The sequence below is a fragment of the Hordeum vulgare genome, chromosome 3H (assembly GCF_904849725.1).
Source record: "Hordeum vulgare subsp. vulgare chromosome 3H, MorexV3_pseudomolecules_assembly, whole genome shotgun sequence".
Classification (NCBI taxonomy): domain Eukaryota; kingdom Viridiplantae; phylum Streptophyta; class Magnoliopsida; order Poales; family Poaceae; genus Hordeum; species Hordeum vulgare.
Genome location: NC_058520.1, coordinates 195,063,250 through 195,078,591, shown reverse-complemented (window position 1 = coordinate 195,078,591; position 15,342 = coordinate 195,063,250). Strand labels below are relative to the sequence as shown.

The 15,342-nt window shown below is 44.3% G+C and overlaps 2 protein-coding genes across 4 annotated transcripts; one reads left to right on the top strand and one right to left on the bottom strand.

Moving 5' to 3' along the window:
• The first annotated feature begins 7,354 nt into the window (after positions 1–7,354).
• On the top strand, positions 7,355–11,549 carry LOC123443490 (hydroxymethylglutaryl-CoA lyase, mitochondrial-like). 3 transcript variants are annotated; one of them, XM_045119873.1, is made up of 8 exons: positions 7,355–7,905; positions 8,301–8,457; positions 8,663–8,842; positions 9,826–9,906; positions 9,987–10,150; positions 10,241–10,377; positions 10,821–10,936; positions 11,030–11,549. In XM_045119873.1, exons 1-8 carry the CDS (start codon positions 7,685–7,687, stop codon positions 11,276–11,278), a joined length of 1,305 nt encoding a protein of 434 aa, XP_044975808.1. In that variant the 5' UTR covers positions 7,355–7,684; the 3' UTR covers positions 11,279–11,549. The 3 variants fall into 3 exon arrangements, with proteins under 3 accessions (XP_044975808.1, XP_044975807.1, XP_044975806.1); XM_045119872.1 differs by having other exon boundaries at positions 8,283–8,457; XM_045119871.1 differs by having other exon boundaries at positions 8,259–8,457.
• A 502-nt stretch (positions 11,550–12,051) lies between these two features.
• LOC123443491 (Holliday junction resolvase MOC1, chloroplastic-like) lies at positions 12,052–15,128 on the bottom strand. Its single transcript, XM_045119874.1, has 6 exons — positions 14,686–15,128; positions 14,508–14,613; positions 14,341–14,393; positions 13,750–13,881; positions 13,040–13,112; positions 12,052–12,711 (listed from the first exon to the last, which is right to left on the bottom strand). The coding sequence occupies exons 1-6, from the start codon at positions 15,088–15,090 to the stop codon at positions 12,584–12,586; spliced, it is 897 nt and encodes a 298-aa protein (XP_044975809.1). The 5' UTR covers positions 15,091–15,128; the 3' UTR covers positions 12,052–12,583.
• Between the last annotated feature and the right edge of the window lie 214 nt (positions 15,129–15,342).

Sequence of the window (15,342 nt, the reverse complement as noted above, 5' to 3'; positions counted from 1 at the left end):
CTCCGGGATCACCAAGTTTCTTAGGAGTTCCACCCTTGGAAGTATAATTGGCAAGCATGGTGGAGATCTCAAGATATGGTATCTTTCGTTTATTAGTCACGATATCTTTCATGTACTTGGCATACGGAGACATCTTGAGCATATCAATTAACCGCATCTGCAGAAAGACGGGTCTTATCATCTCAACGAAGCTCTCACAATCCTCATCATCCTTTTTCTTGGATGGCTTAGGAGGAAAGGGCATAGGTCTCTGAACCCATGGCTCTCTTTCTTTACCATGCTTCCTAGCAGTGAAGTCATTCTTGTCGTGTCTCTTAGGTTGTGGATTATCAGGATTAACCGTAGGTTCAATCTCCACATCCTCATCATTGCTAGGTTGGGCATTATTATGAACATCACTGTCCATATTGTCACCAGGTTCATGTTCATCACCTGATTGTGTTTCTGCATTAGACGCAGAAATATCATTAGGTTCTTTAGGTGTGACAGTATTTGGTGAACTGGCGTGTAGGCTTCTACCATCCTTCTTCTTCTCCTTAGGATGACTAGGTGTATCAGCATTGATTCCTTGAGAATCTTGATCAATTCTCTTAGGATGACCTTCAAGATACAAAGGTTCCTGAGTCATTTTGCCTCCTCTAGTAATGACTCTGACAGAGTTGTCATTTAATTCATTGAGCGGGTCATTCTCAGCTTTAAGTACTTGTTCTACCTGAGTAGTAATCATAGAGGCATGTTTACTCAGAAGCTTCAGAGCGCTGACATTTTTGTCTACACAAGCACTTAAATGGCTAAGCGTACGAGCACTTTGTTCCAAATGTCTGCTAACATAATCATTGAAACTCTGTTGTTTGGCAACAAAGTTGTCAAATTCATCAAAGCATAAGCTAGCAGGTTTATCAAAAGGAATATCACTCTTGTCAAACTTACGTAGAGAATTCACTTCCACTACCTGTATCGGGTTATCGAGACCATGGATCTCTTCGATAGGTGGTAGATTTTTGACATCTTCAGATCTAATGCCTTTCTCTTGCATAGATTTCTTGGCTTCTTGCATATCTTCGGGACTGAGGAATAGAATACCTCTTTTCTTCGGAGTTGGCTTAGGAGGTGGTTCGGGAATAGTCCAAGCATTATCGTTGATCAAGAGGTTATTCAGTAGAGTCTCAGCTTGTTCTACAGTTCGTTCCCTAAAAACACAACCGGCACAACTATCTAGGTGGTCTCTAGAGGCATCGGTAAGTCCGTTATAGAGGATATCAAGTATCTCATTCTTCTTAAGAGGGTGATCGGGCAAAGCATTTTGTAGCTGGACGAGCCTCCCCCAAGCTTGTGGAAGACTCTCTTCTTGGAGTTGAGCAAAATTGTATATTTCCTGCAAGGAAGATTGCTTCTTATGGGCAGGGAAATATTTCTCACAGAAGTAATAGACCATCTCCTGGGGACTACGCACACATCCAGGAGCAAGAGAGGTGAACCAGGCTTTAGCGTCATCCTTTAGAGAGAAAGGAAACAGCTTAAGGATATAGTAGTGGCGGATCCTCTCCTCATTAGTGAAAAGGTTGGCTATTTCGGATAGTTTGGCAAGATGGGCAATGACCGTCTCAGACTCATAACCGTGAAAAGGATGAGATTCGACTAGAGAGATTATCTCAGGGTCGACAGAGAATTCATAATCCTTATCAGTGACAAAGATAGGCGAAGTGGCAAACTTCAGGTCATTTTTCATCCTAGCTTCCCAAGATTTTTCCTTACACTTGAGAAGTAATTTCTCAGTGTCATAGGCATCCTTACACGAAAGAAAATCCTCAGCTATCTCTCCCTCCATAACGTAACCCTGAGGTATATCATGCAATTCATATCTAGGAGAGCTAGATCTAGCAGGAGCAAAAGCAGGTTCTATCTCAATAGTATCGGTAGTTTCAGAAGCATCACGAGCATTGGCAGTAACTCTAGCAATATGAGCATCAAGGAACACTCCTAGTGGAACATCAGGCAAAGGAGTATCTCTAGCAGTATCAAGCATAGCATCATCAGGCAAAATAGCATCTCTAGTAGTATCAGGCAAAATAGCATCTCTAGCATCATCATGCAAAGCAGTATCAAGCATAGCATCTCTAGCAGTATCAGGCATAGTATCAAGCATAGTATCATCAGGCATAGTATCAAGCATAGCATCTCTAGCAGTAGTATCACAAGCATCATCAAGCACAGGCGACATATCAAGATTTCTAGCAGGAGGTGATGTTGCAAACTTACTCATAACTGAAGGTGAATCAAGTGCAGAGCTCGATGGCAATTCCTTACCTCCCCTCGTAGTTGAGGGCAAGACTTTGGTCTTCGGATCCTTCAGATTCTTCATAGTGATCATCAGATATAAATCCCAAGTGACTCAGAGAATATAGCAATACCTCCCCGGCAACGGCGCCAGAAAAATGCTGATTTGCAATCTCTAGCGATAGCTAGACGAATGCTGATGACAACAAACCTTCCCTTGCAACGGCACCAAAAGAATGCTACTAGAACTCCCCAGCAACGAAACTAGAAGAATGTTGTTGAAGACCCACCAGCACGTGGGTTCGCAGCAGTTTTCGAGGGTAGAGTATTCGACCCAATTTGTTGATAAGCCAGTCGGGAGGTGAGAGTATACTCTCAAGTATTAGTAGCTGAATTTATCAGATTCAACCGCACCTGAAAGATTAGTATCTGCAAGCACAATAGTAACAGCAAAGTAATATGATAACAACGGTGTCAGAAACGATCTGTTGACGGCAGACTATTCCTAACGATTGTATCAATGGTGCCTCCGTTGCCGCGTTGACGGAAGTTGTCAATTCCCGTCAACGGCCAGCGAACCAACAGTGTAACAGGTAGCAGCAGTGTAACGAGCAATAGCAGTGGAAAAGAACAGTAGTGGTGACAGCAGTAGCAACTAGCAACAGTAGCAAGCAACATTAATAGCAACAATAGTAGCAGCAGCAGCAGAGCAAGACAAGTAACAGCAGTAGCAACAGTAGTAGCAGCAGCAGTAGAGCAAGACAAGTAACAGCAGTAGCAACAGTAGTAGCAGCAACAGCAGAGCAATGCAAGTAACAGCAGTAGTAGGACAAACTCGTAGGCAATGGGTCGGTGATTTGTTTGGATGATATTCATCATCCAACAGCTATAACACGGAGAGATATGTGTCTAGCTCCCGTTCGTCAATGTGATGTAGGCATGCATTTCGTGTGTCGTCATACGTGCTTAGGGAAAAGAACTTGCATGACATCTATTGTCCATCCCTCCGTGGCAGCGGGGTCCAAAAGGAAACTACGGGATATTAAGGTTCTCCTTTTAATAAAGAACCGGGCCAACGCATTAGCACTTGGTGAACACATGAACTCCTCAAACTATGGTCATCACCGGGAGTGGTTCCGGTTATTGTCACTCCGGGGTTGCCGGATCATAACACATAGTAGGTAACTACAACTTGCAAGATCGGATCTAAAACACACATATATTGGTGACAACATAATAATTTCAGATCTAAAATCATGGCACTCGGGCCCTACTGACAAGCATTAAGCATGGCAAAGTAGTAGCAACATCAATCTCACAACATAGTGGATACTAGGGATCAATCCCCATCAAAACTAACTCGATTACATGATAGATCTCATCCTACTCATCACCGCCCAGCGAGCCTACGAATAGATTACTCACGAACGACAAAGAGCTTCATGGAATTGGAGAGGGAAGAAGGTTGATGATGACGATGGCGACGATTTCCCCTCTCCGGAGCCCAAGACGGACTCTAGATTTGCCCTCCAGATGAAGAACAGGTGGTGGCGGCGCCTCCGTATCGAAAACGCGACGAAAACTTCTCTTTTTATTTTTTCTGGGACGAAAGGCAACTTATAGAGCTGGAGTTGGGGGCGGTAGGGACGTGTGGGCCCCACAAGCCTGCCCACCGCCACCAGGGGTTAGTGGCGGAGCAGGGGCTTGTGGCCCACTAGCCCACCCCCTGAGGTGGAGCTTGGCGCAGATATTTTTGATATTTTCCAAAACTGCTCCCCGTAAATTTTCAGGACGTTTGGAGAACTTTGATTTCTGCACAAAAATAACACCAAGGCAATTCTGCTGAAAACAACGTCAGTCCAGGTTAGTTCCATTCAAATCATGCAAATTAGAGTCCAAAACAAGGGCAAAAGAGTTTGGAAAAGTAGATACGATGGAGACGTATCAGGCACGTGTCGCAATGTTGTTCTGGTGATACTGTCAGGCAGAATCATGACTGTCGTTCACCAACATTGCAGATGAGAAGTCTTGATTCCATGATGCAGGAATAGGCACTACATGTGTGTTCTCTTCTTCATCTGACTCGGCGGAATCATCGGGAATATCACCTTCTATATATTCTTCATGCATCTGGTTTTGCATGTTCCCATCTATCTCGTCAGCATCCGCCTCGCCACTGACATAATCATCTGCTTCTCCTCCTTCTACGTGACTACTCTGGTATGCTTCGTAAACATCATCTGCAACATATGGGGCGCATGAATTTACTGTGAATCATGCATCCCTTCACTGCTCTGACCATACTCGTAGCTATATTCGGCTTGAGGTTCACTCACCGGCTTTAGCACGGGGAGCAGTAAGGCCACAGGATTACATCCCCTACGCTCGCAAGCTTTTAACCAGTGAACCCACTGGTCGTCTCGCTCTATATGCTTCAAATACCAAAAAATATTTGCACTAGACCGGGTCCATAATGCATGAACACCGACGGTGTGTGTTTCAATATTGAACTCTAAACAACTGGCCAGCCATTCTGACAACTGACTAAGAGACTATGTTTCATGGGAAGTCACTGGCACCTCAATGTACTGAAATTCACTAAGATCAGCTTCCATCTCATTTGTTTGAACAGTACCAGGACCATAATGCAAACATAACTTCACTAAATCAGACATCTTTGTTGACCTAACAAATTATTCAACAAGGACAAATTTTAGACGAAGGACAAACCTAAATATATTTCCCAAATCTACCGGAGATCCTAAAAATATTTAAACAACTTAATTGACAGGCCTAAATATATTCAAATCTAACAAAAGAAACTAAAAATATTTAAACTACTATATGGACTGACCTAAATATATCTAATTGTACCGGACTACCTAAAAATATTTAAACTACTTAATTCACTAACGTAAATATATCCAAATCTACTGTAGCACCTAAAAATATTTAAAACTACTTAATTCACTAACCTAAATATATTCAAATCTACCGGAGCACTTAAAAATATTCAAACTACTTAATTCACTAACCTAAATATATCCAAATCTACCGGAGGATCTAAAAATATTTAAACTACTTAATTCACAAAATTAAATATATTCAAAGCTACCGGAGCACCTAGAAATATTTAAACTACTAAATTGACAAACCTAAAAATATTTTACCCTTAAAACGTGCGCAGAAACAACGAATGACGTTCGACGAACACCGAGAAAAATGACGAACGCATCAACCACCACCACCACCTCCAACTGCACCACAACAACCACCTTCACCCACACCTCCACCACCACCTCCACTACCACCACCTCCACCTGAAACTCCACCATCACCACCAAAAAAGATTGAACAACACCACAACGAACTACCCCATCGCGAGTGAGACGGATGGTTTGGCTGCTCTAAGAGCAACTCTAGCAGACCCCGCAAAATGCCCAGCCCGCAAAAAATCTGGCGAGTATGCGGGTTTGGACTGTTTTTTCTGCCACAGCAGATACTGCAAACGCGGCCCGACCCGTAAAACTTTTACGGTGGCCCGTAAACGCGAGCGCTCGACCGGTATATCTGCGGGTTCGACCGCTCGATGCGGGTCGAAACCCTATCCCTTCGCCGCCGCGAAAAGTTCCCTCACCTCACCGCCGGTGCCTCCAATCCGCCGTCGCGCGCCTCCATTCCGCCACGTAGCCGCTCCATTCCACCGCCTGTGATGGCCAACTCCGGTAGCCGTAGGAACGATGATCCCGAGAGGGCCCGTTGCGTCAGATCCGACGCCGCCCGTAAGCGCGCCGCCCGCCGGTACACGCAGTGGGGCCATACGCCGCCGTCGTCGCTCCTCCGTCGCGAGACAGAAGAGTACGACCGCGTGCGCGGCCGCCTCTTCTCCGGCAACTCCTTCGAGGCGTCGAGCTCGCGCTCGTGCTCCTCCCTCCCCCCGGTGAAGAGGGAGCTCGAAGAGCTCCCGTTGGTGAAGATGGAGCCGGAGGCCGAGGCGGTGCCGAAGCGACGTGCCAGGGCCGTCTTCGGATCGGAGGATTTCCTCCCTCCGACGGAGGCGGATAGCCTTTTGCCCGTGCTGCTGGCTTGGAGTGCACGAGAGGCGGAAGAGGACCAGCAGCGCCGTCGGAGGGAGGAGGAGATCGACGCCATGCTCTACGAGCAGGGTGTCGCGTCGGCCCTCGCCTTCGGCCACAAGGTGGAGGAGTGGCGCCGCGAAGCGACTGCGCAGGAGCGCATCAACATCGAGCTCTCCTTCGACGACGATGACTGAGTGCATTGCGCATCTACTACCGCACGAGCTCGACTCCGGTGAGCTCAATTTTGCGTAGTGCGGTAGGATAGATAGTAGCTCTGGTGAGCTCCGATGAGCTCCAGTAGGTGTGCTCCCCCTCTAGTAAGTGATGCAGGCTGTGAATGTAGTTTGTATGATCATCTTCGATGTAGACTGTGGTTCCAATTTTGCCCGCGAATGTTTTATTTCAAATTATGCAGTTTGATTATACGGGTTCTGTTCTGCGGCGCAACATTTCGTCCCGCAAAACCCCACTTCATCAAACTGTAAAACACGTTTGCAGGTCGCAATTATACATGGTCTGCTAGAGTTGCTCTAACCCTATACAATAGAACTACGGTGAGAAATGTGGAAAAAACGGCTAGGATTAAGTGTAGAGATGAGAGATTTTTTTGGTGAGGAGTGAAGGAAAGAGGAGAAAGAGATAAAGAGGAGGAAGAATGGGAGGAGGAGGAAGAATGAGAGAGAGGGGTGCGAGCGGCCGTTGGCTGGCTGGCCGACCACCTATCGGCCATGCCAGAGCCGACAGGCCTATCGGCCAGGCCGAGACCGATTGGCCAGCCTCCAGGGCGAGAGGGTGAGGGGCGACGTGGCCGGGCCAATAGTCGGCCTCCACGTGACCGACTGGACACTAATCGGCCACGCCTATGCCGACAGGTTGCAATCGGCCCGACTGGCCGACACGTCACTATATTTTTGATTTTTTTAAAAATAACGCTATATTTTTCAAAAAGAATAAAAAAGCAATATTTAAAAAAAATATAGCTCATTAAAACAACCCTGAAGCAAATCATTCAATCCCTTGTAAAATGGGACAAATCATGATCATCCAATCACTCGTTCACGCCGTTGGGGATAGGGATGCCCCCACGGCCCGCCCACGAGTGTGCAGGGTCCGGACGCAACTTCTTGCCTTCACTTTCTTCCTACTCTTCACTTCTTCAGTTCGCGTGTTCTCTTCAGTCTTCACGCCTTCGCCCCGGGACCTCGCTGCTTCTAGAAGCTTCTAGAAACACCCTCTCCGCCCCATCAGCCTAGCCAGGCCTACGTGCTGGTGTAGGCCGACACGACCCGCTGACCCGTGCCGCATCCTTAGCCCCGGTTGTGCGAAGGATGCTGGCGTCCAGGGTCTGTTCTAGGTCCGCGTCGCAGTCCTCGACCGCCTCCCCGCGTGCCTTGACTTCCGCAGCGGCCTCGGCGGCTAGGTCCCTTCTGCTGCGGTCCGGCATGCAGGCTACCCCTGGTCTCTCAGAGCGGCCTTGCCCCGGGATAGGCGAGGCCGGTGTTCGCAAGGCCGATGCGCCGCCGCCGTGTTCTTCTTCAGGCGATTCGCGGTGAGCGTGGTTTGGTCTTCATATGCAATTGAAATCGGGGATTCACTTTGAAGCCGAAATATGTACATTCATGCGTGCACCGGGATTCGGAACCTTGAGCTGGAAGAATCTGAATATAACCTGATAATGCCATCGTAAGAATTCAGTTTGAACCTCATTTATAAAAAACATCAGCGCATATGACATTCTGAGAATTCTGATTATGTCATTGGCGTGAGAACCGTCTGGTTCACTGAATCATACATTAATTCACCGTCTACAGCGAATGGTGATTACCGAATTTCCTTGCTGTCATCATGCAAATATGAGTTACTCACTAATTCGGATCCCTTCTTCCACAATTACTTACTCAGGCTAAAATTATATGCTTATGATAGAGAAGAACATGCTTGCAGAAGGCAGACAAATCAAAGGCATCCGGTGTCTAATCGAGCCAAGTCTGTCGGAGGGAACCGCCATGTTCTTTATGCAAGTTATCTTTCACAGAACCAACAAAACTACAGATGTTTTTCGGCTTCTTCCGACCAAGAGAGGATAGAAGCTGCAAACAGGGTGTGTAATTGCATCTATACCGTATCTGTTAGCGTGCCATGCTTGATAAATTCTGAGTTCATCTCAATGTATGTTAGTATGTTTCTATGAATCAACTTGGCGTCTTTATCCCGGGAGTTGCAATCATTGTTGCGAAAATAGAAAAAAAATCTGAAGTTCTACTTTACATCAATTGGAGTTAACATCTTTTTTTTTTTTGTTCTAGATAATACATGATCTGCCAAGGTGTGTGAAAATTGTAGAAGTTGGGCCTCGAGATGGACTGCAGAACGAAAAAAATACAGTGCCAACACCTGTAAAGATTGAGCTCATAAAGAGATTGGCAACCTCTGGATTATCAGTTGTTGAGGCAACAAGTTTTGTCTCCCCAAAATGGGTGCCACAGGTAACTAAGATCACCAATTTGATTCTTACGCATATGTGAAGGGAGTTGTGTAACTCTGAAGATCTCTGTTGCCCAATTGTATGTACTTTGATATCTATGTGATTCCCATGATCTAGCAGAACTTCGCCATCTATTCCTTTGTAAAATAAAGTTGCTGCTTGTTGTGTTGTCAAAGACTGCAAATTATGGAACAACAGTAGTTTATAGTCCCATTGGTCATTAGTCATTACCATGTTGGTTTTCTCATAATTGTTTGCATCTGTATTTATATTGCAAGTCCCGATACTAGCAGTATTGTCTGGGTGAAGTTGATTGTCCGACATGGTGAAGGAAATGGAACGAATACGGTGCACAAGCTCTAAACCTGGGAATAAGTATAGTTCTGAGCTGTCATTGACCTTTGAAAATTGGCTTTTTACTGCGTATTCAAATGATCCTTGCTATTAAGATTCAGACACAGTACTGATACATTGCCCGGTGCCACAAATAACAAGAACTGAAATGTGTCTCTGGATAATGCCAGACTTGAATCACCATCCTTAATTGTTTCTGGCAGCAATACTGCCTGGCAATGAAGCAAGGAAAGGAAATTTGCACATGAGTGCTATTGCCTAATACTTCCTCCGTTCCTAAATATAAGTCTTTTTAGAGATTTCACTAGTGAACCACATACGGATTAGTGAAATCTCTAAAAAGACTTATATTTAGGAACGGAGGGAGTACTATGATGTCATCTTAATCGAAATAAGTATGTTATGTTGTAGTCTAACTGAAAACTTCTCATGTGACGATTTTTTTCTTATTTGTGAAACAGCCTATAAAATCTTTTTGTCTTGAATGCACATGGCTTGCCTGGTTCTTAAGTCTTGCTAGCTCACCCTATTTTATGAGAGTATATTTTTCGTGTTGCTTGTCCGTGAGTTCATCTGCCTATAATGTATTTGAGATCCCATTGCTGAATCATATGATGTTAACAATTGTAGCTAGCTGATGCGAAGGATGTTATGGAAGTGGTTCGGAATATTACAGGTGTAAATTTTCCTGTATTGACTCCAAACCTCAAGGTAAATCATTTTTAATCAGGTGAGTGTTATATTTGTTAGCTTGCCCCATTTAATAACTAGGCATGTTCATTCATCATCAGGGATTTGAAGCAGCAGCCGCAGCAGGTGCCAAAGAAGTTGCAATATTTGCGTCAGCTTCTGAAGCATTTTCAAAGTCAAACATAAACTGTTCAATTAAACAGAGCCTTGTTCGCTATAATGATGTTGCTCTTGCAGCAAAAAAGCAAGAAATTCCTGTACGAGGGTGAGTTATTTTATTTTCTAGCCTTTTAAACTCCAGTTTTCCAGTGTGACATATGTTAATATTGTGTTGCTTTATTATGCACCAATGTAGGTATGTTTCTTGTGTGGTTGGATGCCCAGTAGAAGGATCAGTACCACCTTCAAATGTAGCTTATGTTGCCAAAGAGCTTTATGACATGGGCTGCTATGAGGTTTCGCTTGGTGATACGATTGGAGTTGGTACCCCAGGTGACCTTGCATTATTTGTTACCCACAGTTTTATTTTTAAGTATGCCATAGCTAGATTTTGCTACTATTGGGCTTCAGTTTGTTACATCTATTACATAAAGGATATTATCTTGCATGTGCCAGTTTGACACCAAGGTCCTCACTGTCATCCTGAAGCCTTGGCATATTTGGCATGATTTGTTTCATGTTGCCTTCAAACAAATGTTGGTTTTCTTGACTTCAAGTAATGGAAGAAAACTGTTCCTAGTTCTATACCAGTGTCGCTTGGGGAAACTTTTATTGACCATCACTAAGTTCAGTAAATTCTCCTAATGTCAGATTGTGTTTTCTTTTTGCGAGTATGTCAGATTATGTTTAGTACTTCTGAAGATTAATTATCTAGATAAAGCCACCGTCACTTCATGAAAATTTCAAATAATATGTAGCTTCTTCCATATATTCAGGCACAGTTATACCAATGCTTGAGGCAGTTATGTCCGTCGTTCCCGTGGAAAAGCTTGCTGTCCATTTCCACGACACCTACGGGCAGTCTCTTTCAAACATACTCGTCTCTCTCCAGGTAATCATCTACTGAGATACTGAACAAAGCATCACATGAAAACGAAAATGGCGTCTTGGACCTTACCATCAACCATGTTCTCTGCTCAACCAGATGGGCGTCAGTGTCGTGGACTCCTCCGTCGCGGGCCTCGGTGGCTGCCCGTATGCGAAGGGCGCGTCGGGTAATGTTGCTACCGAGGACGTAGTGTACATGCTAAACGGGTTGGGGATCAAGACGGGTGTAGATCTGGGCAAGGTAATGGCAGCCGGCGAGTTCATCTGCAAGCACCTGGGGCGCCAGTCTGGGTCCAAGGCAGCTACCGCCTTGAGCAAGGTCACAGCGAGCGCCTCAAAGCTATGAGGCTGCTCTTAGTGCTGTTACTCCGTAACATCATAATGGCATGTCCGTTTATCGTATGCAGTGACCCCCTGTTGAAGAAGATACATGTACAATACCGAAACCCAAAAAAGTACTCCCTCCGTTTAAGACGATTTCGCAGTTCAATCTGTACTGCCAAAACGTCTTATATTTATGAACAGAGGTGGTACATAAAATGAATAAATGGCACATACTGTATGATGTTCTGCCTAATGAAATGGCATTCTGAGCCGCTCTCGTTTCTCCCGGATAATTCAGCTGTTAAACCTGTTGTACACCGACCTTGTTCCTTTCTTTTTCTTTTTCTTTTTACTTTTACTGATTAAACTAGCCTACAAAAACGTCTTGTACTTTGAGACGGTGGTAGACTGGTAGTAATACACATATCCATGTGACTCGTGCAACAAAATATAAGTTTCTGAGAGACAAAAATAGTTGTTACTTCCTCCATTTCTAAATACTCCCTTCGTCCCAAAATTCCTGTCTTAGCTTTGTCTAGAAATGGATGTATCTAAATACTAAAACTTGACTAGATACATTCATATCTAAACAAATCTAAGACAAGAATTTTAGGACGGAGGGAGTATAAGACCTTTTAATTTTTTTACTGTAGTCTAGATACAAAGCAAAATAAATGAATCTACATTCTAAAATATGCCTATATTCATTTGTATGTAGTTCATAGTGAAATCTTTAAAACGTCTTATATTTAGAAACAGAGAGAGTAGATTGCGGACATGGGTACAACATGGCCATACCTTTAAAATGAGCATAACTGATCATATAAATTAAATCAATACAATTGTCTCACTTCTCAGTCGCCAAAAGTTAACAATATTCACGGTCAATGTACACTAGCTTGTTAAACTCTACGGTAGATCAATAATGCACTCCGTGAAGATAGTTAAGAACTTAAGATCTCTGTCGAGTTACTAGGTACTCCCTCCTTCTTAAATATAAGTTTTTTTTATAGATTCCAATAAAAGACTACATACAGACCAAAATGAGTGAATCTACATTCTAAAATATGTCCATATACATCTGCATGTAGTCTATATTGAAATCTCTAAAAAGACTTATGCTCTTTTCATCCGAAAATACTTGTCATATGAATGGATGTATTTAGATGTATTTTAGTTTTAGATACAATCATTTTATCCATTGATATGACAAGTAATTCCGGACGGAGGGAGTATTTGGGAACGGAGGGAGTACATGATATGGCTCCTGTGAATAACCAAATTATTTTGCAGCACTTGTCAATACCAACTAATAATTATTGATGATTCAATCAGGCATCCCTGTCAATGTCAAGTTGATTTCTTGCTTGAGCACTCTTTGTGTTTTGATGAACTTCTCTGATGGTAGCACGAGTCCTTTTCCATAGGCCGCTAACAGAAGAGCCTCTGCTCGCCCTGCATCAATGTCAAAACACCAATGAACTACAGAAAAAAAATGCATCACAATCTACTCATTTTTCAGCGGGTCATTCAATTACATGGATTGAGCAAACTATAATAGTCAAACATATTTAGCTACCAAATATGGGTCATTGGTTTGTTTGCCCAGTGCATCTTGAAGGCAAGACAAGAAATACAAAGAGAGCGCATCATGTGTACAGCATGTTACACATATGTCAGTGTTGTCAGTGTCTCCAATTGATCAGCTCGAACTAGAATGTTGTGACAAAATAATTCATTTATTGACTTGCTGTTGTGACTTGGAAAATAGTAAGATGTGTACCGTGATGTTTCTTCAACTTGAGGGACAGAGCCTTATCCGGGAACAAGATTGTAGCAGCTCGTCTGCTATCATCCTGACAGACGTAGAAGGGTGATAAGATAACTATTATGACGCAGTACTAATTTGAGCTTAGGATTAAAAAACATGGACTAACATTGGTGTCATGTTAAGTTTATAATTAGTAGAACAACACACAAGATCTAGCAACAAACATTCAGTTCAGGAGAGAGAAATGTTCTCTTAAATGAAATGGCATCTATGCATTACCACTGTAGCAATCAATTGGTTGAACTCAGATTTGATTCATTACTGCCTTTAGCTTGGATCATAGCACCCCCGACCTAATCCAATGATATCTAAAGGCCAACCCAGACTTCTTCACTCTAGACCATTCAAAATAATTGAATCAATTCAGCTGTGAACTTACATTGAGAGGTTTCCTGGGTTCCAATTGTCGGCACACATGAGTATGAGCACACCGACCTGGTTTCAAGAACTCACTACACTGACGCTGTTTCAAGGACTCAATACAAATACTTACCCTGTTATATTTTTCTTTTTACTACACAACCTTAATTACATCAATGAAAACAGCAACGGTTGGACATCTTTATTGAAATGCCATAATTACGCTTAAGTTCTTACCAACAAACAGCAAAAATTTCAAACAGTTTTCTGTAAATGAGAGGCATATAAGAAGAGCAACAAACCTTAGGTGATGCACTTCGAGTTAGCCCAAAGTACGCTTTCCATGTCTGTGATGCAACCGGCACAACAGAAAATTCAGATGCCACTAGAGCAGCAATCCACAAGCCATACGAAAAACCTGTACTCCACCATCCCTAAATATATATCATAAAACAAAAGGCAAGAAGTCACTAACAGAACAAAGATTACTGACAGAACCTACATTATACCACATGTTTCACATGAAATTTAAATAGTTGTATGGTGTGAACTAGATTCTATCAAGTTCATATTGCAAACTAAGTTTGAATTAGATCACACTGCTTAGAGTAAAACTCTAGCCTCAACTTGTGTGCGGAACATCTTCAGAGACACATTATCTCAAGAAGCACACAATGTTAGTTATATTACCACCAATCTACTGCAAAATATTATACACCGAGAGAGTAACAAGTTGCAAGAGAGCAATGTAATCCTCAACTATTCTTATTATAGGGACTATCCAACGACATGACTTCTCTAGGTATTGATGCAAAAAACAAAAGTTGATTGTAATGCTTATGCAAATATTTCCAGTGACTGGCTGAACACTTGAGGGAAAGCAAGAAACCGACCAGCTTTCCATCGGTTGGAAATGGACTTGATTTCTCAATGTACGCCGTAGTTCCTGCAAGATAACAAAGACACCACAATATCATAGTCAGACACCAGCAACGGTTACTGACCATAACGTCCTTGCGCTCAACACAGACGGTCTACAATTACACTCCTGTGCCCATACCTGGAGGCGCATCAAGGCCTCGGAGAAGCTGTATGATGGACCTGGTGTCTAAGCGCTTCCGGGTGAGCTCCGACACCATTATGTTCACGAACGGGTTATCGAACACCTACAGGACGTGAAAATGTGAATGGATGCTTAAGCACACCAGTCAACGCGAAACGCGAGTTTCGGGCCGCACCTGAGAGGAGCCGTCGGGTGTGAGAACGGCGATGGCGCCGCGAGTGTCTGGATCGATCCCAATCGCCCAGCCGGTGGGGGCGGGGGCGGCGGCGGCGTCGCCGCTGTCGGCGGGGAGCAGGGAGAGGGAGGCGAGCCAAGGGTCCACAGCCCCCGCGTCCGCCAGGAGCTTGGCCTTGGCCCTGGAGCGGGACTTGGCGGGCAGCGCCGCAGCAGGAGGGAGCAAGACGCGTAGGTGGCAGCGGCGAGAGCGGAAGGGCGGGGAGAAGAAGGCGGCGGCGGCGTCCCAGTGGAGGGCGGAGCGGCGAAGGGCGGTGGAGTGGAGGGCGTTCATGGGGTGGTCGGCGTGATGCGTGGCTGGCGCGGTGGCACCCGATGCAGCAGCGGCAGCAGCTGCAGCTGCCATAGTTAGAAACAACGGGAGGCGGAATGGGAGGGGAGGGTTTTTGGTTGTTCCGCTCGGGGGATAACGCGTCCGTATGGACGGGACGGGACGAAACCAGCTACTGGTATTTTCAGAGTCAGACTCATCCATATTTAGGACCGTATAAGTCATGTATTTTTACATACAAAGACAATACTGAAGCGTCTTCTGAATTTGAGGATGATTGTGTGATGGCCAGCGACTTCAAGAATCAAAGTTGTAATTTACTCTGAT